The sequence below is a fragment of the Rattus norvegicus genome, chromosome 1 (assembly GCF_036323735.1).
Source record: "Rattus norvegicus strain BN/NHsdMcwi chromosome 1, GRCr8, whole genome shotgun sequence".
NCBI lineage: Eukaryota > Metazoa > Chordata > Mammalia > Rodentia > Muridae > Rattus > Rattus norvegicus.
Window position 1 is genome coordinate 196,364,682 of NC_086019.1, and position 26,451 is coordinate 196,391,132.

The window sequence follows — 26,451 nt, forward strand, 5'->3', positions numbered from 1 at the left end:
TTGTAAGCTACCATGTGGTTGCTGGGAATTGAACTCAGGACCTCTGGAAGAGCAGTCAGTGCCCTTAACCACTGAGCCATCTCTCCAGCCCCCATCCTTTTTCTATAATTTGGGGGTTTGGTTTTAGGGCTTGTTTGAGACAGAATCTCATAGATGCCAGACTGTTCTCCAACTTTCTATGTTGCTGAGGATGACCTTAAATTCCTGATCCTCCAGCCTCTATTTCTTTAGTGCTGGTCATTTAGGTGTGCACCATCACATCTGGTGTGTGCTGTGCTAGGATGAAACCTAAGGCTTCGTGTATGCCCGGAAACTACTTAATCAATCAAACTATGCACCCAGCCCTACCACTGAACACACTAGGGTGAGGAATTACACAACAGAAAGTCTCATACGGCTGCATGACGTCAGGACTTGTACTGCAGAATCAGTGACCCCAGAGACAATGTGTTGCGTCGGGAGACAAGAAATACACAACCAAAGCTGTCGGCAGCAAAGAGATCACAATAATACGGACTTCCAGGAGGGATAGTCTAAGGGAAAGGACAGGAAATTTGGAAGTGACTCGAGCAATTTAATCATGAAAATCTTGATAAGACACTAATGCCTCCCCTAGAAAATTTTGAGCTGCTGAGATATCTGCAGAATAACTAAGAACGATCCAGGTCCAGACAATCACCCTACAGGGTATTTGTGACCAAGCAGCCATGAGAGCTGCCTGTACTCACTATGGGCAGATGACAGAAGAGGGTCAGGGACCCTCCAAGACCTTCACTTACTCTCTCTGACATCCTCACGAACCACAGGGACACCATGGTCATCGCGGGCAGCTTTCTCAAGATTCTTGCTCCTTCTGCCTTTTCTGTTGCTATTTTTACCTAGAAAGGAAAGGAAAGGAAAATGATATTACTGTGTGGATCAGAGGAGCCTCTGGGTGTGGGAACTCACGGTCTTCTCCTGCAGAAAACTGTTCCTAGCTTTGCTCCCCAGTCCCCAGAGCCTTGGCTGGTAAGGAGTCTGTGGTTAAAGAAGATGCTCAGTGTGTATAGAGGTAACCACCCCTCACAGACCTGTGTACAACTACACATTGTTAAGTACTGTAAGTCTACAAAATGCTGCTGAGCCTCCGTGGGGCACTAGGAATAATAGCAGGAACTGGAGGTCAAAGCTGGACTTGGACATCAAAGCTAACATGTTCCCTATGCTGAGCTCTCATATCCAATTCTTCTAAGGCCCAGGGCTTGTGAACCTGTGAGTGAGTCTCTTGCTCACTAACTGGGGAGTAACCTGGGAGCCTAATGTTAACCTTCCATTTTCTCCTCACATTGTCCCCTCACCTCGGTTATACCAACACTTGGCATAAATTGTCTCCTTCATGGGCACGCCCATCCCTCTACTCTCAAGCTGATTGGCTCCTTTCCATCTTTCCAGTCTCTGCTCTGGCATCAACCTAACTCCCTTTCCTGATCCCCCACTTCCATCTAATCCTCCTTGGAGGGGCTCTGATAGCATCTGCCTAGAGTCAAGTTGCCTCTAAGCAAAGTCTAATACAGGGATTTGATTGAAGTGCTGAGGAGAAGGGAGGGAAAGTGAGATCCAGTCAGGGAAGGTTTAGCTAAGCAAGACTGTCGAGCTCAGATCATCACTCACTTGTAGTTTTAAGAGCAAGAATGCCATACAGAAAGCCCCTACTTGGGAAGGCCTCTGTATAAAAGACTAGCCAACTCAGGTATGGGGGGTACAGCCTTCCAGAGCATGAAAGACATGTGAGCCATTGTCCAGGCTTGTACCTGGGAGACACATACACCCAGGATACCCCCAGGGCCACCAGTCTGACCTCTCTACTTCATTCCCTCCTCAATAGAAGAGCCTGCCATACAGGAAGTTAGAGCAAGGACAATCAAGGTGCAAAAGACAGCTCTTGTCCCTGTCTGGCCAGCATTATCTTGATGCCCACACATCACTAATACTGCCTCATTTGCTAACAGCTACCAGGGGCAGCGGGCTCTAAAATGTATAAGACATGTTCACTGCAAGGAACATTTTACAGTTGGGGACATGACGGCCTAGGTCAGTGGTTCTCAACCTTCCTAACACTGTGACCCTTTAATGCAGTTCCTCATATAGTGGTGACCCCCAACCACAAAGTCATTTCTGTTGCTACATCATAACTATAATCTTGCCACTGTTACGAATGCTAATGTAAATATCTGCTGTGTGACACACCCCAAAGGTGTCTCGACCCACACGTTGAGAATTGATGGCCTAGAGTGAGGAAGAGGGCTCCCCACCAAGGTCACTGACAGCCAGGAAGTAACAGAGCTAGTGACCAACTAACTCCAAGGGGCCTTCCCTGCCAGCACAAAGGCTTCTTCCATAGGCCCTCCCTCCCCCCAGAACAAGAAAGACACCATATGCTCTGTACAGATGAAAGAAGAAAGAGAAGTGGGAATAGCGTTCAGAGAAGGAGCCAGAGTCTGATCAGCATCTCCATCTGGGCCGCGTGACAACGGAGAATTCCTTAAAAGTAGCAAACTGCAGCGCTAATGCCGGCCACATGTTCTATTCTGGTCTGCGGTGATAAATATAATTCCTCTGGCTTAATAGAAAACTATTTTTCCCCTTGCTACACAAGGAGCTTACAGTAGCAACCCTCCACCAACCCCAAACTGAAAAGCCCTTTGCTTCCCTGCAGTCTCTGCTTCCCTGGGAAATTCCAGGCTGGAGGGCTCTGCACTCCCCGTGAAGAGGGGAGCTGGCCAGGGCGCTGGCAGTTCTTACATGATTCTTGGTAAGAAACCCATGGCAGGAAGGAAAAAGAGCCACATGAGGATCTCTTGGTAGCTCTCCAGTAACACAATCTAAACATCTCTCTCTCGGAAATGTATCCTGCAGTTCGTGTGTGTGCGTTTTGTGGATGGCCACTTGTGTGACATGTGTTAGGGTACGCAGAAGGTTTGTACACGGGCATGTAGATGTCAGAAGACTCATCCACTGTCCACCATTTTTTTTCCATTTTAAACAGTGTGTCTCACTTACCTGGAACTTGCCAAGCCTGCTGAACAAATGCACAGCCATCCTCCTGCCTCTGCTTCTCCAGGACTGAGATTGTTTTAACTATTATTTTAACATGACACCTGATCTGGATCTGACCTGAAGCCCCCTCCCTGAGGACCAGTTTTTGTGGTATCAGAAGGTGTCATGCAGGCTCCCAAGGAAGAGAAGCAAATAACAGTCCTCCTACCTGGCTCTGCGGACAGTGATCCACAACAAAGGCCAGCACAGCATAGTAGAGGCCCTAAGGGTGCAACAGTGGTACCTTAGCAGTAACTAACAACTGTCTATGGAACTTAAAACCTACTCAGGCCTGGTGCTTGAAACCTAGCTACCTACTCCTACTCGGGGCTAGGTGAAGACATTGATCTTGAAGAGAACCTACACCAGCACCTTATTAAACCAGCACAATCCCTAACAACATTCTAAAGATTGTCCCCATACCCACAGATAAATGTAGCTCTCACCCCTCATCAAAGAAACTTCTCTTTGCAACAGATAAACACTATCACAGACAACTATGACCAGTCAAAATGCAGGAAACAAGGGATTATGTGATGCCCGGTCCCAACTGATAGGTTACAACATAATTCCTACACCTAAGGTTCATGGATCATTGCAGAAAAGGAGGGAGAAAGATTGTGAGGGTCAGAGGAACAGGACATTTTCTGTGGTTGGGTCTTCTGGAAATATGAGAGAGACATCCATGAAGTCTTACCAATTTGGCTGGCTAAACAAGACCTGAGCAATGACATCATCAGTGAAAGAAGACATGAGCAATGACATCATCAGTGAAGAAGACATGAGCAATGACGTCATCAGTGAAGAAGACATGAGCAATGACGTCATCAGTGAACGAAACCTGAGCAATGACGTCATCAGTGGATATTCTAATATGAAAAGGGCAAGCTCAAGAGGCCTCAATTCCAGACAAAGAACTTTAGGCAACGAGGGAATGCTGAGAGCAGGAGAAATGGTTCTCCAATGAAAAGGCTTCCAAATGGTTAACCAATATCAAGTGGTCAGCCCCGAGATCATAAACATACAGATAACACTGTACAAACTGAGCAGGTTGTAGTTATGTTTTTAGGGGTGTGTGTGTGTTTAAATGTATATATGTATAGAGAAAAGCCATGAATTTGAAAGAGTAAGGGGATGCATGGAAGGGGGTGGAGGAAAGAAAGCGGGAGGAGAAATTATTTAGTCATATTATTATTTCAAGAAAGAATAAAAAAGAATTCCTTGCTCTATACAGAAAGGAGCAGGAAATGGACCAGGCACAAGGAGGGGGATGCTGAGGACAGTTAGTGTCCGAGGAAACAGGGTATGGAGTGGAATGAATCTGAGAATCAGTGCAGCATTTAGATGACACACTTGCTTCCAGCCGTGGGTGACCTCAGTGGTCTGGTAGAGAGAGGACACTGAGGGCCACCAGGGAGACACAAGGGTCACTACACTAGGGCCAGGTCCAAATCAATCTACCCAGGAATGCCACCCCCCACCTCCATTTATTCTTCTGGAGTGCATGAGAAAGCAGCCTGGTGAGCTTCAATCCCCTGGGACCAGGGTACAAGGACTCAGCCGCCAAGGCAGTGACTCCGAACCCAACCTTCCCACTCTCTGTACCAATGGTTCTCAACCTGTGGGCCATGACTTTTTCACAGGGGTTGCCTGAGATTATTGGAAAACACAGATACTTACATTACAATTCACAGCAGTAGAACGTTTACAGTTTTGAAGCAGCAATGAAATAATTTTATAGTTGGGGGTCACCACTATAGACCATTAGAGGATCGAAACATTAGGAACGTTGAGAACCATCGCTCTATGCAGTCAGTCAGCCACCTTCCTGATTCTCAACCACAACCACGTCGAGTTCTTTGTCTTTGAGGAAACAGTCCAGTAACAGCGCCAGGCAGGTGGGTGCATGCAGGAGTGTGTGAGCCCTCCGCAGTGGGCTGTGCGGGGTACCCTGGGCACCTACCTGTCTGGGTTTCATTCTACTGAGATCAGGCTGAGGTAAGCAAGCATGTACTGGAGGGTTGTATTTGGAGATGGTTTCATGTGGCTTGAGGAAAGGGGCTAAGAGGAGAGAGGAGATGCCAACGACCCAAGTGCATTCGTCTGTCAGGATCTACAGACCCGGCAGGTACTCCAGGAGCAGGGGAAAGGCGACACTGCTTCCCACCCCATCAGAACCTCACACTTCAGCAGGCACTGTATTTTTTTTTTTTCAGAGCTGGGGACCAAACCCACGGCCTTGCGCTTCCTAGGCAAGCGCTCTACCACTGAGCTAAATCCCCAACCCCAGGCACTGTATTTTTGACACAATCTTCCACCGAGGAGTCCAGGCTTGGAAAGTCACGTGTGCCTGTAAGGGGCGGAGTCCTGCCTTTAGCTGGCTCTGAATCCCCCTCCCCCCTCCGCAGGCTTACCAGGGAGCACCGCACATGCACTGCTTGGAGTACATAGTGCATCAGATCTGTAGCATCGGAGGCTGATTAATACATGGAGGTGTTCTTTGTCATGTCAGTCATCCACAAGAGCCAATGAGCAGCTAGATGAGAGTCAGCCTCTTAGAAATACTAATCCTTCCCACAGCCAGTCAAAGAAACCTAACTCAAAGGTTTCAGGGCTCAAGTGGCAGGGACCTGAGAGGGCCTCAGACGGCAGAGCCTGTGGACTGCTGGTGAGGCTAAGCCTATGCACTCATCCTTTTAGTGCTCTGGGACATGAAAAGGAAGCCTTACCGCAAAATCCAAAACTAAAACTGGTTTTGTCCCTGGCATGATTTGTAAGTCACAGACACAAGAAGTAGATGGGGAAACACCGTGGCTGTTTTAGAACCACGGAAGCAATCTGGCTTTCTGGATCCCTGGAAGGTCTCCACCCCCTGTTCTCCAGGCACAACTCTGATATCTGGAACCGTGGACACAGGTAGAGGGAACGGTCCAGCAGTCAGTTAACTTTGGAAAGCATTCTGGAAAGGACGGCAGTGCCTCAGGAAGCAATGATTTTTTTCCCCTAATCCATCCCTTCCCTTGGAGCTTTGCGGACAGTTGACTTGGATGAAATACTTCGGGTTTAATGCCAAAGCATATAGACTGACATCAAGGCTTTCTTGTTCTTTAAGTATGCTCCCTGGGTTTATTAAAAATCGTACCAAAATGTTGACAAAATACACTCCTAATCCTCACACTTCAGTTTTGCCCAAGACAGGGCATTTCCATCAAAGGCCGGGCTTCCCTTGCCCAAGAAGAGATGGGGCAAAGCTCTACAGGAAAGCCCTTCCCATCAGTCAGTAAGAGCTCACACAGAAAAGGCATTGTTTACAAGCAAATATGCTCAAATATTTATTTTCTTACCTTGGACATCTGGGAAATACACATACTAAATGCAAACTGGATGATTCTGGGCATAAACCTACAAACATGACCCTCTGCACACTACACATCCCAGAGAGAGTAGCTCAGGACTAGGGGGTGCCTGTGTGAGTTTGTTCTGATGCTAACACTAGGACATTCTAGCCTGGAAATACTACAAAGAAGTCAGTGGGAAATCACAATGAAAGCCTCGGAATTCCCGCCTGCTTCTAAGCCAAGGAGCCTTCGAGAAAGAAAACAAAGTATCCAAATCACTTACTCCCAGTCTTGTTTTGTTGTTTCTTTCTGCCATAGGGATGGGAAAGGCACGTGAATTATGCAGTTGTGGTCTATCAGTTGGCTACATGTTGTTTGTTTGTTTTTCGAGACAGGGTTTCTCTGTGTAGCCTTGGCTGTCCTGGAACTCGCTCTGTAGACTAGGCTGGCCTCGAACTCAGATCCACCTGCCATTGCTTCTGGAATTCTAGGACTAAAGATGTGTGTCACCACTGCCCAGCAGTTAGCTACATTCTATCCTACAAAAGGAGGGTGGCTACAACTCAAAGTCACCTTAAAGTAAGCACACCCCTAAATGCACTGGCATGACCCCATGGGGCTGATATCTTATTCTCCCTGCTGGATTAGGAACACTAGGGACCTGAAGTTCACTCCTAGGAACACAAGGCGTTTCAACTTCAGAAACTGTAGGATTCAACCAGAAACAGTTGAATAAACAGAGTTAAAAGGAGGTTGTCAATGAGGGAGACTATTCTAGCAGTCAGTACTGCCCATCCAATGAGTTGACGGCCTTGAAGTGGGAAGAGCCCATCTGGGGAGGGGTGAGGGGAAGCTGAGTAGCCACTGTCTGAACCCTGCAGTGGACAGGAATTTGCACTGTGACCATTTACTTTCCTAAACGTTCTAATATTCTAGGTCAAAGTGATGCTTAAAGAAAGACCTTGAACAGACTATGACACCAAAGTCCCCTAACTCTCAGAAAAGGACTCCACAGTCCTTTATCTTAGGGAACCCATACACACATAGAGAAGCACACACGTGAGCATACATATATATATATATATATGTATATATATACATACATATGCATGCAAGCGTACACATACATATGCACACGTGCATGAAGAAACTACTGAAACGCATACATATTCAAGCAAGCACATACACATACACACACAAATACATGGAGAATCTTCTTAAATGTAACATTATAACCCAATTAATGGTCTTTATAACAATCTATGCCGTGCTTTCAAAAGCCAGTGGTGATTCTCAACCCCCTGCAGATGGCTGGCAAATGTTTACAGACATTTTGTTTGTGAGGCAGAGAGGAAGGTCCCACCAGTATCTCATAGGTCAAAGCAGCATATCTTACAATACGCAGGACACCAACCCTCTCCAAGCACATGTATGCTTGGTCCAAAATGCAGAGGCTGCCGATGTTAGCAAACACACACTAGAGTTACCTAACATTTTCCATTAGTGGAAACTGAGGGATGGGTCACAGGACCTCACCCTAATATTTCTGTAAGTTCCTTTGGTCTGTAATTATTTTAAACCAAACCCTTAAGTAAATGCCTTTCAGTATTCTTCTCCATTCAGTATAGCAGGGCCCTGCTCCACTGAAAAATGGAGTACTGCTTAAGCATCCCTCATGCAAGTTCTTAGGAACAAAAGCAGTTCAGATTTCAAGGCTTTTCCCAACCGTGGAATTCATCGATGTGCCATGTACACCACACATACAGCCTGGAGGTCACTTTGAGTTAAAGCGAAGCTTTCTGGTGCATAATCACTGTGGGTACAGCGGTGTTCAGATTTTGAAACATTTCAAGTTTTCCCTTTTCAGAGTAGGTGTTCTAGTTTGCCATGACTGAAAGCAACCTGGGGAAGAAGGGGTTGATTTTAACTTACAAGTTATAGTCCATCATCAGGGGATGCTAGGGAAGGAGCTCAAGGCAGAAGCTTGAAGCAGAAACCACAGGGGAAGGCTGTTTGCTGGTTTTTCTCAGCTATCATTTTTGTATAGCCCAGGAGCACCTGCCTAAGGAGAGCACCACCCACAGTGGGCTGGGCCCTCCTACATCAGTTAGCAATCAAGAAAGTCCCCCACAGACATATCCACAGGCCAATCTGATGGAGGTGACTCTTCAATTGAGGTCCCTTCTTCTCGGGTGTGTCAAGCTGATAACCGACCATCCCAGTAGGTAGGAATGCTTGCTCAGTGGTACTCTCAGTTGGCTAAGGAGTCCATTTTCTGTTGCGGCAAATCTCCAACCCAAATAAGCCCATACAAGGAAAACACCACTCAGTTAATATGAATACAAGCTGCGTGCCGAGCTTGGGCAGATCTACCCCACTATGAGATCACTTCTAACTTGAGGTTTCTCCAGGCCACAGGCTTCAACTCCGTTTTCCTTCCACCTCCTTCTCTTCAATCTTCCTCTCTCTCCTTTCTCCCCTTTCTCCTCCTCTCCCCAAAACTTTTTAGTTCCACCTCTCTTCCACTGCCCAATCACTGGCTCTAGCCTTTATTTTACAAGTTAAAATGGGGAGAAGGTTCACATGAAGTCACCTGAGTACAAGATTCACTCATCCCAGGCAGTCCCTCTTAGGGAAGCAGAATTAGCATCAAGATACAAATAGTACCAGGACAACCCACAACATTTCCCCCTTTCTGTCCAATTAAAAGGCTCTTTTCTCTCAGATATAAATTGAGTACAACTATTACCATTCTACAATCTGTAAAGTATAAGATACACTTAACACTCAGTCCATCAATTTTGTCAATTAAATAAAGCACTCTACCATCTATCCTAACTTAAAAGACTGATAGTTCTAACCTGACTTATGTCCAGGTTTTAGATAAGCCAATTTATAGAGACTGCTGGCACCTGGACAGTGCCTCTTGGGGAAGTGGAATTATCATCAAAATACAAACAGCACCAGGGTGATCCACAGATATCAGCACATGGAATCCACAGGGCATTTCTCTGGTTGCCAAGGATAGAAGCCGAAGCTCAAAGCTAGACCAGATACCCCTTGTACCAGCCTCCTCAGGGATCTACAGGAATGTCCTCTTAGTACTCAACTCTCTCTCTCTCTCTCTCTCTCTCTCTCTCTCTCTCTCTCTCTCTCTCTCCAGTATCTCCTTTACCAACTCCAACTTTTAGCTCCCAGGAGGTAACAGGAAAACATTTCACTGTCTCCAAATATGATGCACATGAGCTACCTAAATCAGTTCTCTGCTTTATGCTCTGGTCCATCACTCAATCTTGTCCTCTGCTCCCACCTCTGTCCCTAGCTGGTCCTGGAACCCAGCATGCAACAGTCAGGCAGTAAACTCCAGAAGCTTACATCTAACATCCCAGAGCAGAATACCAACTTCCTTCCTCTGAAGCACATTTCTAAGGTTGGCAATTGGTTCATAAAATAGCTGACCATACAGAAAAGTGTCTTTACGACACTGTGACTGCAATGTATCAGCCACCTTACTGTGGGGTATAATCATCTTCTCTCTATGCAGTTGAAGTACACAAATTCTTCAGAGCCCCCCTAACCAAGATCATTTTAATCTAATCTAACCTAATCTCTCCCCTACTACATGCAGACCTATGCGCGCCACAGTTTTTATTGAATACACACAGGTGGGGGCGGGGGAAGATGGAGGGAGACAGAGAGGCATTAGCTTAACCTACCACAATGGATGTCACACTCACCCTAGCTGTGGAAGCTCTAAAGGCCCTACCTGACTCACTAGGAAAATGGCTGAAACAGCAGTGAACCAGGAAGCAGCTCCCTAAAGGCCTGTGAGCCTGATCCTGGTGTTCCGGGATGTGCCTTCCGTTTGGAGACAGGACCCAGGTGGCTAAGTATTCACCCGGAACAGTTAACTTCCTGTCCAGTGGCCAACCTCTGTCTGCAAGATGGCTGCCCAGAAAGCAAAGGACCCTTTTCTTGCAAATCAGATTATACCTGACTTCTCCTTCAGAGACCCCATCCTAGGCTGATAACCACTTATGCTCCAAAAAGAGAGATCCACTTTGGGGTTATAATAGCTGAGCCCTAGACATGTTAGTTGGGGGCACTGCTGAGTCTGGCTGTGACTTTCTGAAGTGTCAGGAAAGACTATAACGTCACCAGTAGGAGCGCCCAAACAATAAGTCGGCTTATTGATCAGGCCTAGTAGTCATCTCCCCCTGGGAAACACTGGCCTGTCCCTTCCATTATCTATTTTCCTGACATTCCATGTTCTATGCCTATGTTGATTACCTCCCCGAAGTTACACATTCCGTGAGGACCTGGGAGGAGCAGCCTGTTTGTCTTATGTTCTCTCTCCCCGGGGCTTCCGTGCCTAACACTTGGTGCTGGGCAGACACTTAGAGACCATATGTGGTGTGGATGAAGAGCTCCCATATAACAAGCACACCTCCAAGTTCAGGGCACACCAAAGGATGCTAGGAGAGGTTTTGGCAGTGTCAGACCCAGTAAACTACAATGGCAGGCACTCTTCTATCTGGGGGCGAAGCAATTGAGGCTCCAAAAGTAGAACTCAAGTTCCAGGCTCCAAAATGGTAACCCTAAGACTGGTAAGGCAGGCTTTCGGTTCTCCCAGGCAGAACAATGACAAGATGTTACCTCTCCTGTAGGAGCCGAAGGCTCCTCATCTGTAATGTGACAAGGTTAGCCATCTGTCAGAGCCAGGACGAGAACTAAAGGAGACCACGGGGCACTACCAAAAATCAGCATCTCATCCCACCCCTTCATGCTGAGCCATGGCAGCCTTTCTATGTCTTAATCCCCATCAACCCCTAGAGAAAGAGGGGAAGTCTCTATGGTTCTGTTTGGGTTTGCCCAACCTTCGGAACTGTTCATGGCAGAAGGCAGGGACTCAGCCATATACGAGGGTGGTACTCAAACAGGGTTCAAGAGTGTCTGAGGCTTCCCTGGCCACCCTGCCTGGTGACTTTAATATCTGTCCTACCAAATGAAAGCCACTTCTGAGCCCAGAGCTCTGTGGTCTGGCACACGATTCCTTTCAGGCAAAGACACTGCAAGGCCATAGAATTTAGTCACTGTCCTGCTGGCTTCCCTTGTTATAAAATAGTGGGCACTGAGCAATCACTATCTAAAACAGTTAAGAGAAACTCCTCTTCACGGGTTTGTGATAAAGGCTGGACCAGAAGAAAGTGAGGATGGATTTGAGATTGGTCCAAGGAATGGATAGAGCACTCCAGGCTGCCAGGAACTCAGAGCTTTCCAGGGCTCCTGTAGTCTGCCCTTTCCAAGAAGGCAGAATCTTGGCTGCTGCAGGGACCAAGAGTGATCCAAAGTCTGAAACTGGGACTGTGCCATCCTGTGAATAGTGGGTTTAAGGGGCCCATAGACAGGGGGTGGAGGGAGCTGAGAAGGGGCACTGCCGGCCAAGGCCATCTGCCAAATGACACCAGCCAGGCACGTGCCCATTGATAAAATCAGTCTGAAGAAAACACCTCTGACTGGTGCAGAGCAGGAAGAAACAACAGATGCCTCCTTCGCCTGTGCCTGCGGAGCATCAATCCTAGGACACCGGGCTGCTCCCCCAGGCAGCTTCCCAAAGAGCACCATTCTGTTTCTGCCTGAGGGGGACAGGGAGAGAAAGCTGGGCTGAGCTCAGATGCAGTCTCTAGTGAGTAGAACCGGCACCACAGGCTTTGGCTGGGCTCACTCAAGAAAACATACTGGAAGCCAAGTGTCCCCTGGAGTGCCCCTTAGGGCTGCCCGAGGCAAAAAGTTACCTGGTGGAGGCGTCTCTGCAACTAACTTCTCCCTCTTGGGAGCCTTTTTGGGCTTAGTGGCCTTCTTGGGCTTCCTGGGCCCCTGCTGGTGCGGCTCCTGCTGTTCCTGCTCCTCCACCCGTAGGTCCTCATGCTGTGAAGGCGAGAAGAGCTCCGGCTCAGGCTCTGGCTCCCCATTCTCATAGTAGCGCCCGCGCCTCCAGAGCTCCTGGCTGTAATAGTCAGGCTCCTCGAAGGCTTCGCCCTGGGCTCTGACTCCAGCCAGGGCCACTGCCACAAGTGCCAGGGCCACCGCGGGGAAGGCGGTCCCCAGACGGGCCATGCCCGCTCTATCCCGCAACCCGGGCTGAGTCGCGTCCCGGTCCCCGGGAGCAGCAGGCGGGCTACAAATGATGGCTATGGCCCGGGACGGGGGCGCGGGCGCTGCAGCGGGTGCAGATGATGGGTGGGACAGGCCGGACGGGCGGGGCTGGGCCGGAGTGGGGCGGGCAGGGGCGCGCCCAGGAGAGGCTAGGCGCCGGCAGACCCGCCCTCTCTCTTGCCCAACAGGGCCTCTCTAGCAGGTGTTGGAGGCCACTAAAGATTGTCACCAGCCTTCCTTGCATTTCTAAGAGGCCAGTGTTTTTTCCTACTGGGCACCCCTCCTGCAGAGGTAGGGCATTATGATATTAGGGAAGTACAGAACTGTGCCTTCCATTCCTTCATTTTGCAGAAGAACAAATCTGAGATAAGACTGGCCTGAAATGCTACGGTGATAACCAGCAGGCTGCCCACCATTCTTGCTGCCCCAGCCCAAGCAGGAATCCCAGATTCCCTGGGTGAAGTTTCCTGAGAGTAAAGCCTAAGGGTCTGGGGACCCCTTCTGCCTACCCTCCAGAGTGTGGTTCTGGAGTAGAGGTTGGAGCCAGCTGAAGACGACTATCTCCTAAATTACAAGAGGGCATGTGGCTCTTGCAAGAATCAGGTTTCTCTAGAGAACCCTGGTGTCACTTCCCTTTGCTCAAGTGCCTCCCACCTTTACCCAGCATGCCTTAGTTTTTTTCTTAGTCTTCTCTTAGTGGAGCAGAAGGAAGGCAGTGGCCCCAGCTTCTCTCTGGGCTGGGAGGCTGGGGAGCCAAGCTCGGCATCAGTGTTTATAGCTCCTCTGACAGATTGAGGCAGGTTTAAAACAAGAGACTCGCTGACTCACAGGTTAAAGGTCTGAGGCAGCGGCACCTCGCTGTGTGTGTAGTGGTGGCTGAGGGACTCATTTGTTGCCCTGAGAGCTGGAGGGGAGGACAGAGGCGGGGTTCCTATCCATTCAGTGTATCCCTAAAGTCAGGTCCTAGCTGTGGTACACATGGGGTTCTGTATATTTCCTGGCTTTTAGCTGTGACTGCTTTGGCAGCTTGCTTTGTGTACTTTCTAGAGCCTACCTCGGGTCAAAGCAAGTTGTACCTTCAAATCGCCCCTATTTTTCTCTCTCTCCACCTAAGGGAGAATATACTCCACTTTTAAACGCTTGTAAGATTAGAGGAGGCTCCGAAATGATCCAGAACTGGCCTCAGTCTACTCCATGTGTTTAATTCACAGGTTCTAAAGATTCAGTAGAGTTGCCGCCAAGGGGCCAGGGTGCCTGCCACCCACAAAGACAACTGTCTGTCAGTCTGTCCCTGAGGGCCTGGAATATGATCCAAGGATGCCTCTGGGATAGATCTAGGCATTGGGATAAGGCTTCTGCATTTACCTAGGAGATGGAATCACAGGCCTGAGGTCCCCTACGTCAGCTGTTAGCCAGCTCAGCTGTTACTCTTTGCCTCACTCCTCTGTCCTCACTGTTCCCATCCAGGCCACCCAGCCGGCCGTTGGATTGCAGTTTTAGGATCTCCCAGGTGGAAGGGTATTACAAGAGGAAATTGTAGCTGACACAGGGTCCACGGGAAGATGGCTGGAGAACTAGGATACTTGGGAATCAAGATCCAGGAGAGTTCTCCAGTGTAAAAAAAAGTATCTCTCCTCCCCTGGCTTTAGAAGAAGCCATTGGTTTGGGCTGGATCCCATCCACTCTACTCTGTACGTTCCCTGAGTTTACTTACAGGGGTTGTCCTATCAGCCACTGCAGACAAGAAAGCAAGTCCCAGGGATCTGCACAGAGAAGAGAGGCTTCATCCGCAAGACACACTCCTAAAGTCCCAACTAACCAGATGAAGACTAGGTAGAGATCTGTTTAGAGTCCTGGCGAAAAGGACCATATGCATTGTGTCCAGGCCAGGTGATCTGGCTGGAGACAGACACCAGGCTCAAACAGACTTGGAAACCTCCGATTCACTAGGTTCAAGTGCTTTTCACGTGATTCTGATGGAGCTGAACTGTAACACTACCCTCCATTTGAAATCTACAGAACAGCTGAGGACAAAGTCAACCTCAGTCATGTGGCAAACTGGTAATGGTCCAGGTACAATCTGCTCGAGCCAGTAGTTAAAGTATAGAAAATCCTGGTACCCTGGATCTCTAAGTTCTGGGACCATTTTATATCTTCCCTTGGTAACTACAAGGTCAACAATGGAGCATGCACCTGCCCTGCCCTGTCCAGGGAGCTTCCAGGGAATGTCCCCATCTGAAGGAGCGTCTCTCCAAATCCCTAGAATCAGGAAGTGAGCCCTACTCCCTCTGCTCTCACTGCTAATGCCTGCTTGTTTGTTTTCCCCAGAGAGATGCATAATTAGAGCAAGCAGGACAAACAGAGCAGAGACTGCTTGTTCAGAGCCAGCTCTGCAGAGTGACAGCCAGCAGCACCTCACTCCTTGCCTCTCCCCATCTCCGGGGATACTCACTTGCAAATCTGTGCCATCAGGTCAAAGGTCACAAAATACAGAGAGGAGAGCAAAGCTGAGTTTATTATTCTCTCTTGCCACTGCTTGCCTTCCACTGCCTGCCTGTCTGCTGGAAGGCAAGGTCTCTGCCAAGACGCCATCTCAGCTGCCCCGATTAAGTCTCTCCTTTCATCCATGTGACAGCTATCAGAAAGGCCATTTTTCTTTCAGTTTTTGTTGTTTGGTTGTTTGGTTGGTTGGTTTGTTGCTTTTGTTGTTCTTTTGGTGGTAGGGAGTGTTGGTTGGTTGGTTGGCTGGTTGGTTTGTTGCTGCTTTTGTTGTTGTTTTGGGCGGGGGCAGTGGTTGGTTGGTTGGTTGGTTGGCTGGCTGGCTGGCTGGCTGGTTGGTTGGTTGGTTGGTTGGTTGGTTGGTTGGTGGGTGGGTTAGTTGGTTGGCTGACTGGCTGGCTGGCTGGCTGGCTGGCTGGCTGGCTGGCTGGCTGATTGGTTGGTTGGTTGGTTGGTTGGTTGGCTGGCTGGCTGGCTGATTGGTTGGTTGGTTGGTTGGTTGGTTGGTTGGTTGGCTGGCTGGCTGGCTGGCTGGCTGGCTGGTTGGTTTTTGTTTGTTTTGTCTTGTTTGAGGCAGAGTCTTGTGCATCCCAGGCTAATCTTCAACTCACTGTTTCCAAAGATGGCCTTGAACTTCTGATCCTCTTGCTTCTACCTTCCAAGTGTTGGGATTGTGGGCCCATAAAACTAAGCCCAGTTCTATGCAGCATTGGAGACTCAGGGCTTCATGGATGCAGGCAAGCACTCTCCCAAGTGAGCTCTATCTCAGCCCAGGCACTATTTTTTTTAAACTGACCTCTTCCTCTGTTCCTGCTGCTCCCCACTTAGTGTCTCATTTAGAAACCTTTGCCAGGTCGGGTCTCACTGTTCCCAGCTCTCTGACCTGCAGGACATCATGCACTTGAGGCTCCCTCTACTCTCCAGGTCCAATGCCACTCCCCTAGTGAAGACACCACACAAGTCCAGTCCATCTAAATGAGATCTGAGGTTCACTGTGCTTAAAGTTACTCCTCTCCACTCCCAATGGGTGACCATGGCAAGGCGCGTTGTTTGTAGCCTCTGGCACAGCTTTTATAGGCTCCTCAGAAACTAGTTGTTATGATAATCTACTGATTTTACATCCTCAGCAGAAGCAAAGAGAGCACAAGAGAGACAGAAAATCCTTGTCATGTGACTAAACTTGGCGAAGATCTTTTGTAGCCCCCACCTGGAGAGTGTTTTTCTCTGAAACCGTTTTTTTGGGTTTTTTTTTTTTTCTCTTAACCTAATATATGTCAATCCAACTTCAGTCTGAAACCCCAGTAAAGGGCTGGGAGCATCTCTCCAGTAAAGAGGATCAGAGGGGCTTGATAAAATAATGGGCTCATCTTGGATGATAGCCATGCAGTAAAACCAGGCTTTCCAGTTTGGGGGCAGCTACTAAACAGGAGAATCAAAATGGCACCTTGGATCACTCCTGTTTTCTGAGTTTGCCACAGGCTCATTGTTTGCCTTGCTCGAGAATCTATTACTGTATTTCTGTTAAGTAAGGTAAGCCAATGTTTGTCTGCTCATCCATCTCTGAGACTCGGAATGCCGTTAAGCCAATTTCTGTTATACAACATAAATCTGTACTTGTCAAATAATCCTGAAACACCTTACACAGCTAATAATTGTTCAAATATTTATGAGCCCCACAGAGGAGATTTATGTTAATCTGCTTGACAAGGAACAAGAGGCTGCGCGGTTCCTGGGAACATTCTGTTGAGACAAATATTGTCAAGACATCAATACGTTCATAGCAATTTTTTTCGTAATGGACTCTCACACCTGCTCATTTCCCTAATTATCCCTGTGACTGTTACTCTTTTAGAATTTTTTTGAAGGATCAGTAATTTGAAAAATTAGCTGCTATATAAAGAAAAATACGTACTTGGGCACAGCCCATTTCTAAAAATACAGTCTGGAGATGGATGCTCAGGGAGAAAGATACTGAGTTGTTATGGCAACTACGATTATAATTACGAAGCCAGAGGGTTTTTCCTGTTCATTACTACGTTGAGATGTGGTGATTTAAATGGCATTGTCCTTTGTACTGTCTCAATCTCATTACTACATAATTATCCATTTCATATTTAATCTTCAACATGTTTGTTCTTATCCCTACACCCTGTAGATCCGGCATCTTTTAACGTCTTATTCTTAGTTCATGGGTCCCCCTTGGAACCCAGCTCTCTCCCTAGTCTGTGATTTCATTTTTGGTTTGACCTTCGGGGATGCGTGCGTAAATGACAGGACACTGTTGTGAAAGCACCCCAGTGGACACCTGGGGAGATGCTGGACTCTGAAAAGTCAGAGCCTACAGGGCAGGCAGTCTCTGAGACCGAGCATCCTTCGATCACCTACTGGGTCATATTAGTTACTTCTTTTCTCACCGCTGGGATCCAGTAGCTGGCGAAGCAACTTATGAGAGGGGATTTGCTAGGCTCATAGTTTCAGGGGAGACAGTCCATTGTGGTGGATCTGTTCATGCTGGCTGGAACATGTAGCAGCTCAAGTCTCAGAGGAAAAGGAAGTAGAAATCAGACAAGAAGTAGGGAGTAAAACTTTAAGATCCATTTCTGGTGACTGCTTCCTCCAGCCAGGTTCCAAACCTTCCTCAGACATCGCCACCAACTGGAAAGTGGTCCTTCAGGGGATACTTCACATTCAAGTCATAATTAGCCCAAACTGATTACTATATAAAGACTAATTTTTTTAATTCCGTGACACTGTGATTACTTCTAGGTCATAGGGCAAAACACAGATGAGCAAGCAAATGCAAAAAAATCGTAAAACTGCTGTTAAATGTCCTCTGCCAACATCTATAACATACTGATAGACAGACAGACAAACAGGCAAGCAGATTAATACTCAAATTGCACTTTTTGGTAAAAAGGAGAGATACTGTAGTTTATTTCATCCAGTTGAATTTCCCCACTGTGGTAGTCAGTGTTAATTGCCAAGCTGACAGATTCTAGAATCCCCTGGAAGACGACCGTCCGGCATAGTCAGGCTGGTATCTTGATTATCTTAGCCTCAGTTGGAAGACCTCTCCCACAACATAGAAGGCGCCATTCCCTGGCTGGCACTCGGTCTGTATAAATGGGAAAGGGAGATGAGCAGCCACAGCAGCGCTCAGCCCTCTCTGCCTCAGGATTGCAGACTGGATGTGAGCAGCTGTTTCAAGCTCCTGCTGACCCAGAGAGACCGCACCCTCCAACCCTCCAACTGTGTGGTTTCTCCTCTGGATCGCTTTAGTCAGAGTATTTTATCCCAACAGCAATAAAAGAAGCTAAGACAACACTGGTCAGGAAACCTGAGGTGTTTTAAAGCCTGAGCGTCATTCCTTCACAGCTAGACTCCGCCCATAACCTATCCTCATGCTGAGCCCCAGCACACACGCTCCTTAGACTGGAGCTCCTTAGAGAAGCCTGGGGCTCAATGTTTCCTTCCACCTAAGCACATTTACTTCTCTTTCCACGTGCAAAGGAAGGCGAGCTTATCTGCTGATAAACATTGTCAGATCCAGGGGTAATCACTGTCATTAAAAATCCACTTCTAGGGTTGGAGAGATGGCTCAGCAATTAAGAGCACTGACTGCTCTTTCAGAGGTCCTGAGTTCAATTCCCAATAACCTCTTGATGGCTCACAACCATCTGTAATGGGGTCTGATGCCCTCTTCTGGTTTGTCTCAAGAGAGTGGCAGTGCACTCGCATACATAAAATAAATAAATCTTTTTTTTTAATCCATTTCTATGTATAAGAAGACTAAACTCACCAGCAAAGGTTTTTCATTCTGACTCTACCACACTAGCGGTGCAGCCTGGAGCAGGCGACTGCAATTCCAGCCTCCATTTACATAGCTGCAGAGTGGGCTAACCCTATCTGAGCGGATAGGGAATTTTGGTGAGAATTTAGTGAAATAATGCATAAAACATCTAATTCAGCTCTCGTAATAAAATGTATAAACCTCTCTGTTTAGGTTTGTTGAACTCAATAGGTACTCAATTTAAAAAAACTAACATTTAAAAAAAAAACCTATGTACTGAATGTGGTGAGTTCTGCACCACCCTTCTGGGTGTCCTTCATGGGGATCTGGAGGAGCCACCTCTGCTAATCCCCTGTACCTCCCCAGATGTCCCTCTCCATGTTAGTTCACTCTTCTCAGGAACAGGGAAGGACCCGCCATTCTCATGACCTGAGCATAATCCTTCCTCAACCCAGAATGACAGAGCCCAAGGTTAGGGTTTTGGGGGCTCTGCCAGGTTCCCACTTGGTGTGGTTATTTGACATGTACAATGGATCTCCTTCTCAAAGAAGCCAAGAGGGATTAATCAAGCTACTTACCAAGCCGGGATATGGCAGGACAGAAATTACAGCTTACCTGAAGACTATTAGCCTCTGATATGCATTTGCCTGACTAAGAGTTGCATGTCTTCCAGAAGTCTTTTAGTCTTTTGCAAGGTCCCAGAATGTGATTGGGTACTACCTAAATAGATATCTTAGTGTTCTCTCTCTCCCTTCCTCCCTCCTTTCCCTTCCCTCCCTCCCTCCATCCCCCCTCACTCCCCCTCTCTCTCTCCCTCTCTCCCTCGTCCTCTCTCAAGAGATACACTGAGAATGATAGACCAGAATCGCCTAGCAACAGTTAAAATCGGTATGCACTAGTCTCTTTCCCGATGGAACCTCCTAGTTATTAGTTACATAAATAAAACCCCTTTTGTCTCTCAGGCCTCAACGTCAGCGTCTTTTCCTTGGGGATCACTTTTCAGAAAATTCTGTCTGGAGATGTCCCTCATTCCCTAGCTCTGTGTCTTGTTCTTTTCCTCTGGGGACCCCAGCACTGTCATCCTCCTCTGGTTCCTGTGACTGGAATAAGAGACAGGCTGGCAGAGAGCAGGCTTTATTGATAGCTTTCATCCGAGAAAGAGAAAGTAATAGCTTCGCTTGGGCCTGCCCATCTCCCACCACCAACACACTTGGGCTGCTCTCAGCATTGTACTGTAGAAAGACTATCTTGTTTATTATATGGATGGATCACCTGTCAATCAAAAAGCCTATCCCTATGTCTTTGGCAGGAAGTAGGAGGTGGGACATCCAGGAGGCACAAAGGATTCTGGGAAAGTCCGAGGCACAAGAGACCTTCCTGAGGAGATGTGAGGAGATGGGAGCACGGTACCTGAGCACACATAACCAGCCACATGGCAGAGTGTAGGTTAAAATAAATTGAGTTATGATCTAGTCAGAGTAGAGCCTAGCTCTATGGCCAAAGTATTTGTAAGTATATTTTGAGTCTGAGTCTTATTTCTGAGAACATGGGGCTGGGAGGAAGAGCTGGATTTGACTTTACATTGTACAGAGATGCTTCTTCCTATGACATCAACAGTCATTGCAGAGATGTGTTGGTCAAAGTGCCAAAAATAAGATGATGAGTTCTCAGCTCTAAAGAGGATTTCTATATTAAGCCTCACCACGAAGGAAGGCCCAGGGACATCCTGGAAGAAGAGGCAGAAAGAACATAAAAGCAGAGGGTGTGGACCCAACGCAGCTCATGGCTCGTAGCAGCTGTGGCTGTCCGCACAAGATTAAATCAAAGTCTCGGCACAGGTAGGGTAGACAATCTCCACGTGCTATGCCTTCCTGAGGAGCGACTGGCAGTTGATGGATGCCGGGAGAGGGTAAATCATTCCATTTTGAGAGTGTGGCCACTGTTGGGTTTCTCGTGGTGCAGTGGATAGCTTCACACCTAGGCCAATATGAGTAACACTTACTGGAGTAGTGGGTTATCAGAGGGTGATGGACACATGAGATTGGGAGGAGGAGATGTTGGAAGGGATGTGGGGAAGCGGAAAGGGGGAGATGGGGCTACATAGGATTAAATCTCATTGTATACAAATATAAAATTCCCCCAACATAAAGAAAAATGAAAATAGTTCCTTTTTTTTCCTTCCAGGTGAAGCATGTTGATAAATGACTCAACCCAGGAACCAAGGTAGAGAGAGGGCTTAGGACAGGGCTTTGCCTATCCCTTTCCTCTCTCAGGCCTCAGCTTCAGTGTCATTTCCTCAGGGTCACAGCACTGCCTTCCCCAGCTCTGGCTTCACATGTGCCCTAGGAACTAAAGTAGAAATCAGTGATGGTAAGTCCAAGCAGGTACATCAGGCGTGTACATGCTGAACAGACAGTGTACCCTCACTGAGGTCATTTCTCATGTGGGTCATTTCAAAAAGGGGCAGAAGTAATATAGAAAGAAAACCAAACAACCACACGACCTGGGAGATGGGCCATTTGTACCCAAGTATTTTTCAAGACTTTGAGTTCTGTCCTGGGATGATTCTTCTCTAAGAGCTGTGTTCACATAGATCTATCTGCCCAGGGACAGGGCAAAGACCAAGAGCCAGCTTCAAAGAGGCCACTCTCTGCATCTTTGGGAACTCACTGGTATCATAGCAAACAGGGAGACTGGTCATGATGCTGGCTTTCTTCATCCTACCTTAGTTGCTGGCTTTCTGGGCTGAGCGACTGCATCCTAAACTTTGGTACCGAAGGCTGAGGACAGCACACCACTGCCTAGACTCTCAGAGGCATGTTCTCTGCTGCATGCTACCCTCTGCCGCATTCACATGCCCCTTTCTTCCCACCTAGCCTGTTCTATTCCAAGCTGCCTCAGTGAATGGAAGGTGCCTGCCTAGCCAACAAGTACCCACTCTGTAACCCTAACCTTTCTGTCTGTAGTTTCTGGCACTCCACTGCCTCCCTTCCTATGGGACCTCATTCAGCCCCACTGGGTGGCTGTTGGGGAGGCAAACTCAGGGACTTTGACTGTGCTTATCCGCAATGCTGCCAAGTGCTGGGCTTTAGGGAAGCACCAAGACACCACTCAGGAGGTCCAAAAAATGCAGTCTGAGATGTGAGAACTTGAAAGCTGGTATTTCCTTATTTCTGGGCCTCTGATAGCCACTAGAGAACTGCACAGAGAAGTCAGGAAAGAAGTATAGGGGGTTCCTAGGGACTGTGACTGTGACAAGGCCATGGTGACTCTCAGACTCTTGGACATCGAGGCACTGCTGGGAGTCACGGAAAGAAGCCCGAGAGCTGAGGATGAGCCCTTGGTCAGAGGAGCCATGGTAGCTCCAGCTTAGCTTGCCTGCAGTTGGCTGGAAGCCCAGAGGGGCCTTCTACAGGAGACTTAACCTGCAGCTCTGTAGGCAAAGGTCTTCTCCATGCTCCCCATGGTGGTAGTAGATAAGACAGTTTTTGCTATAAAACCGTTTATTAGTTGTTCATAGTGGAAATGGATTCATACCATACCAACTTCTCTGGTGCACCCCAGGTTAAACACCTATTGCAGGGAGGAATGTCTGGAAAGGGAAGCTCATTGGCTAAACCCTCAGGGCCTTTAGGTAACTCATTAGCATAGAGAATTCTTTTCTAGGCCTATGTGACTACAGGTCACTCGTCCTTATGTGGGAAGTAGTAGGTAGAGTGGGTCTGAGTCCGTGGAAACTTGTGGTACACACCTGAAATGGTAGGCAGCTCCCTGCTCCCTGCCAAATTCCTGACCTAGAACACATGCCACACCTTCCTCCTATCCCCAACGTCACGTCAAACTATCCTCCAAATGATACCCAGGATCCTTGCCCAGAAACAAAAGTTCACTAGGAGAAAAGTTCAAACCCTCAAGATCTCCCTGCCAGCCAGTGTCCAAATCTCAGACACAGACCATGGGCTGCTGCTGAACTGGTAGGACTCTTCCCCATATGGCCTTTCATTTACATCCTACCAGTCATGCCCTGGTGTGGAACCAAGGTTGTGTCTTGTGGTCACCTCAGATTTTCTCTCCCACATTCTACTATCTGGATTCTCTAAAACTCAAGGAAACCATCCTCCTTTCCCTCCTACTCTGAATTGCGACATCTATACTTCTGTTCTGGACCTAGGACAAGAAGAGCACCACAGGTAGGCCATGTGCTAACCCCACTATTTAACCTTAAAAGACCTTGTTTTCCTTGTCTATAAAGTGGGGTCTTTCCTGGCCACGCAGCATCACAAACTGGAAACCTGACAGAGCTGTTAGGCAGATGCAGCCAAGCTAGCCTGTTCCCTTCCCCACAACCCCCTCTCATTTCTGTCTTTGGAACATGTTTTTGTCCTCCAGCTAAAGGATCCTAAAAGATCTACCAAGCCACTGACCCAAAGACTCCGGAGTTGTGAGCCCAGCCTCAGCAACTCCAATGGGCCTGTGTGCAAGACATCAGAGTAAAGCTGAGATTAAATCCAGAGGCTACACCACCTCATAAATATTAAACTGCAAATCCTCTGCTGTGGAACACCAAACCAACAAAGGATCTATAAATAACTACCCCATCCTGCCTTGTGTACCCCCCTAATGCCCCTAAAATTGGTTCCAAAACATCTGAAAGCCTTCCAAAGATAAGAAATCTATAAAGGAAATCTCTCAGGTTTCCTCAGGATTGAAACCCCTCCTGGGAATTTTCTCTCTGTGAGGCAGAGGATGGGGGGGTGACCCCACCCAGTGATATACAAAAAACCACAGGCAAGGTAGCTCCTGTCTTTCTCTAGGTGAAATTTCCAATAGCCATTCAGCTCCCTGAGTATCCACTGTCCACATGGAGTTCATTTCTCAGTCTCCAACATAATGAACTCCACATGAGGGGTCTTTGGAGGAAGCTCAGAGTGGGGCATGTGAGTGTTTTCTAGACAGTTCTTGTAGCTTGGAGAGCTAGCTCTTCTGTGCAGGAGCATTCAGGTAGGCTAGGCTAGGGATGCCTGCTCCTGCTGCCAAAATGATCTGCTAACATAATTAACGTGCTGCTGAAAGGGGAGAAGATCATTCAGATCACAGCGACTATTTTTAAAGGCCTGCTAATGGAGAACTCTTTGCCTTTCAACCACACAGCTTTCTGTAATTGGAAGCAAGACTATTATTCAAGGCATATTGTACTTTTTTTCTCAAATTTCTATGCTTTAATCTGATGCTATCACGAAAATGCATTTACTTGGGGCCCAATGGCACTTGGAGAGCGCAGCACCCTGGAAGGAATAGGCTGGTGCTCTGTGTCCTACGGTGCCCTTCCCCTTCCCACACAGGAAGGGGAGATGATGTCACCACCAGAGACCCCTGCCCCATCCCAAGTCCTACCCTACCCTGCTGGGGACAGCCTAGGCAGGTGGCCTCTCCTGTGGAGCTTTCTCTTGGGAACTGACTGTGTGGTCTCCGAGTGTGTTACCATCTGTGATGACTAACGCTGATCATCAGGTTGGCAAGATCTAGAATCACAGAAGGGTACCAGGATATGGGCACGTCTGTGAGGGATTTTCTAAAGGGAGTTAATTAATGTGAGAAGACACCTGAACGTGGGTGGCACTTCCATGTGGGCTGAGGTCCAGGACCACATAACAAATGGAAAACCAGCATCCATTTCCCTCAGCTTCCTGGGAGTGGATGCAGTGTGAGCATCTACCTCAAGCTCCCGCCTCCATGGCTTCCCTGCTCTGTCCTCACACACTGTGAGCCCAAGTAAATCTTTATTTATTGCTCCAATTGTGGAACCAAAGATACTTTCCCCTGGGTTCACTTCTGCATCCTTGAACAGTAAGTACCTGTTGTGACAAGAGAGGACAGGACCCTTGCTAATGACCAGGGGTGGCAGGCATGAGGGTATAGTATCTGTCCTTGTGAAGCTTACATTCTCATGGGATCAGGGATCTTAACTGGATAAGCCAAGGCACCCATGATGCATAGTCTGCTGTTGATAAATCTTTTTAAAGGCAAAATGAGGGTCCAAGTTGAGGGGAGGAAGAAGAAAAGGAAAGGAAAGAAGAGAGAAAGGCAGGAAAGAGAGGGGGAACTGGGTGGTGGGGGAAAGGAAGAGGAAGGGGACATTCAATGGAGAGGAGTAGGATTTGGAATCATAACTGGATTTGGGTGGGAAGTGGGAATGCAGGTGGACAGGCCTGATGGCTGTTCTGCTACCCAGATAGGTTGGGGTGGGTGCAGAGACCATAGAGAAGGAAAGAGGAGATAGATTCAAGCCAACAGGCATGGGTAGGGTCAGAAACACTTGCTGGTGTCGCTGCAAGCAAGGAAGGGCATGCGGACCTGGATTTCTGCTGGAGGAAGAGTGGGAAGCAAGGAAGTGAGGCCAAAGCTATTGACAGGAGGTTCTAGGTCAAGGACAGAAACCATCTTGTTGGCAGGTCACCTGCTGATTGCTCCACTTGCTCGCTCAGCAAACACTAGTTGACTGTTGGCAGTCCTGGGGAACCTGAGAGCAGGGACAATTCCTCAGCTTGACAGGGGGAACAGATTCACAGATGGAGACCATCCAGGAAGTCAAGGGGATGCTAGGTCAAAGGGATACTGGTAAGAAGAAGGGTCACCTGGTCCCTCTTGTTAGGGTACCAGGATGCTACTCAAGGGCCAAGCAATGAGCAGAGTCTTGTAGAGGCAGACTTGGGCAGCAACTGTCCATGTGTTCTGAACTGCTTGAGAGCCGTGATGACTAACTGCAAGGCACATCTGGGAAGCATCATGTAGAAGACTCTACATGGTGGTTTGTGTGTGTAAGTCAGCTGAAATTCAGCAGACCAAACACTGAACACCTACCTTATGATAGACAGTTCAAAATAGGTACACCACATCCTAACTTTTAAAAACATTTAAAGTAGGGAATAATTAAAAAGAAAAAAACCAGGAAGTCCATCATTAACGCTTACCACATTTAAGTGAGCATTTTCTTATAAAATTTTTCTTTTGAAATAAGGACTTACGAAGCCCAGGCTGGCTTTCACCTCACTGTGTAGTCAAAGATAACCTGACATGTCCTATGCCCTCACCTGCACCTGCCCAGTGCTGGGATTACAAGTGCACCACCACACCTAGTTTATGTGCCGCTGGGATTCAAACCCAGAGCTTTGTTCATGCCAGGCAAACACTCTGAGCTTCATCCCACTTTCTTCACTTTCTCTCTTAGGAGACAGGTTTGTTGTTTTTGTTTTTGCTTGTTTTTCCTTTAAAGCTTTCTTGTTCAATCTTGGGCCACATCCTGCCATTCACCTCAAACCCCATGGCCTCCATTAAAAAAAAAAAAACCAATATGAAAACAGGATTGGTGCTGTGTGTATGTGTGTGCTATGTGTGCGAGCACACGCGTGTATGTGTGTGTGTCTCAGCTGGGCCACTGTCTACCCTCTTCCCTGTTCCATCATGAGGTTCCCCAACCCAGGTCAGGCCTCTGGTAGGACTCACTCTCAGCCCCTCGTCCTCCTGGATGCTAAGCTCATACACGCAGGTGTCAAACTGCTCTAGGTCTCATGAATGACCTTTGCAAAGCACCAA

The 26,451-nt window shown here is 47.8% G+C and overlaps 1 protein-coding gene across 2 annotated transcripts in view; it reads right to left on the reverse strand.

Moving 5' to 3' along the window:
* Window positions 1–12,669, reverse strand: part of Cpxm2 (carboxypeptidase X (M14 family), member 2) — a 110,421-nt gene extending 97,752 nt beyond the window's left edge. Inside the window, exons 1-2 of one of the 2 annotated variants that reach the window (NM_001106306.1) lie at window positions 12,209–12,666; window positions 780–878 (exon numbers count right to left, since the gene is read on the reverse strand). In NM_001106306.1, the coding sequence (NP_001099776.1) occupies window positions 780–878; window positions 12,209–12,530 (421 nt within the window). In that variant the 5' untranslated portion in view covers window positions 12,531–12,666. Of the gene's footprint in view, window positions 1–779; window positions 879–12,208 lie in introns of both variants that reach the window. The other variant, XM_039107648.2, reaches the window with a different exon arrangement.
* Between the last annotated feature and the right edge of the window lie 13,782 nt (window positions 12,670–26,451).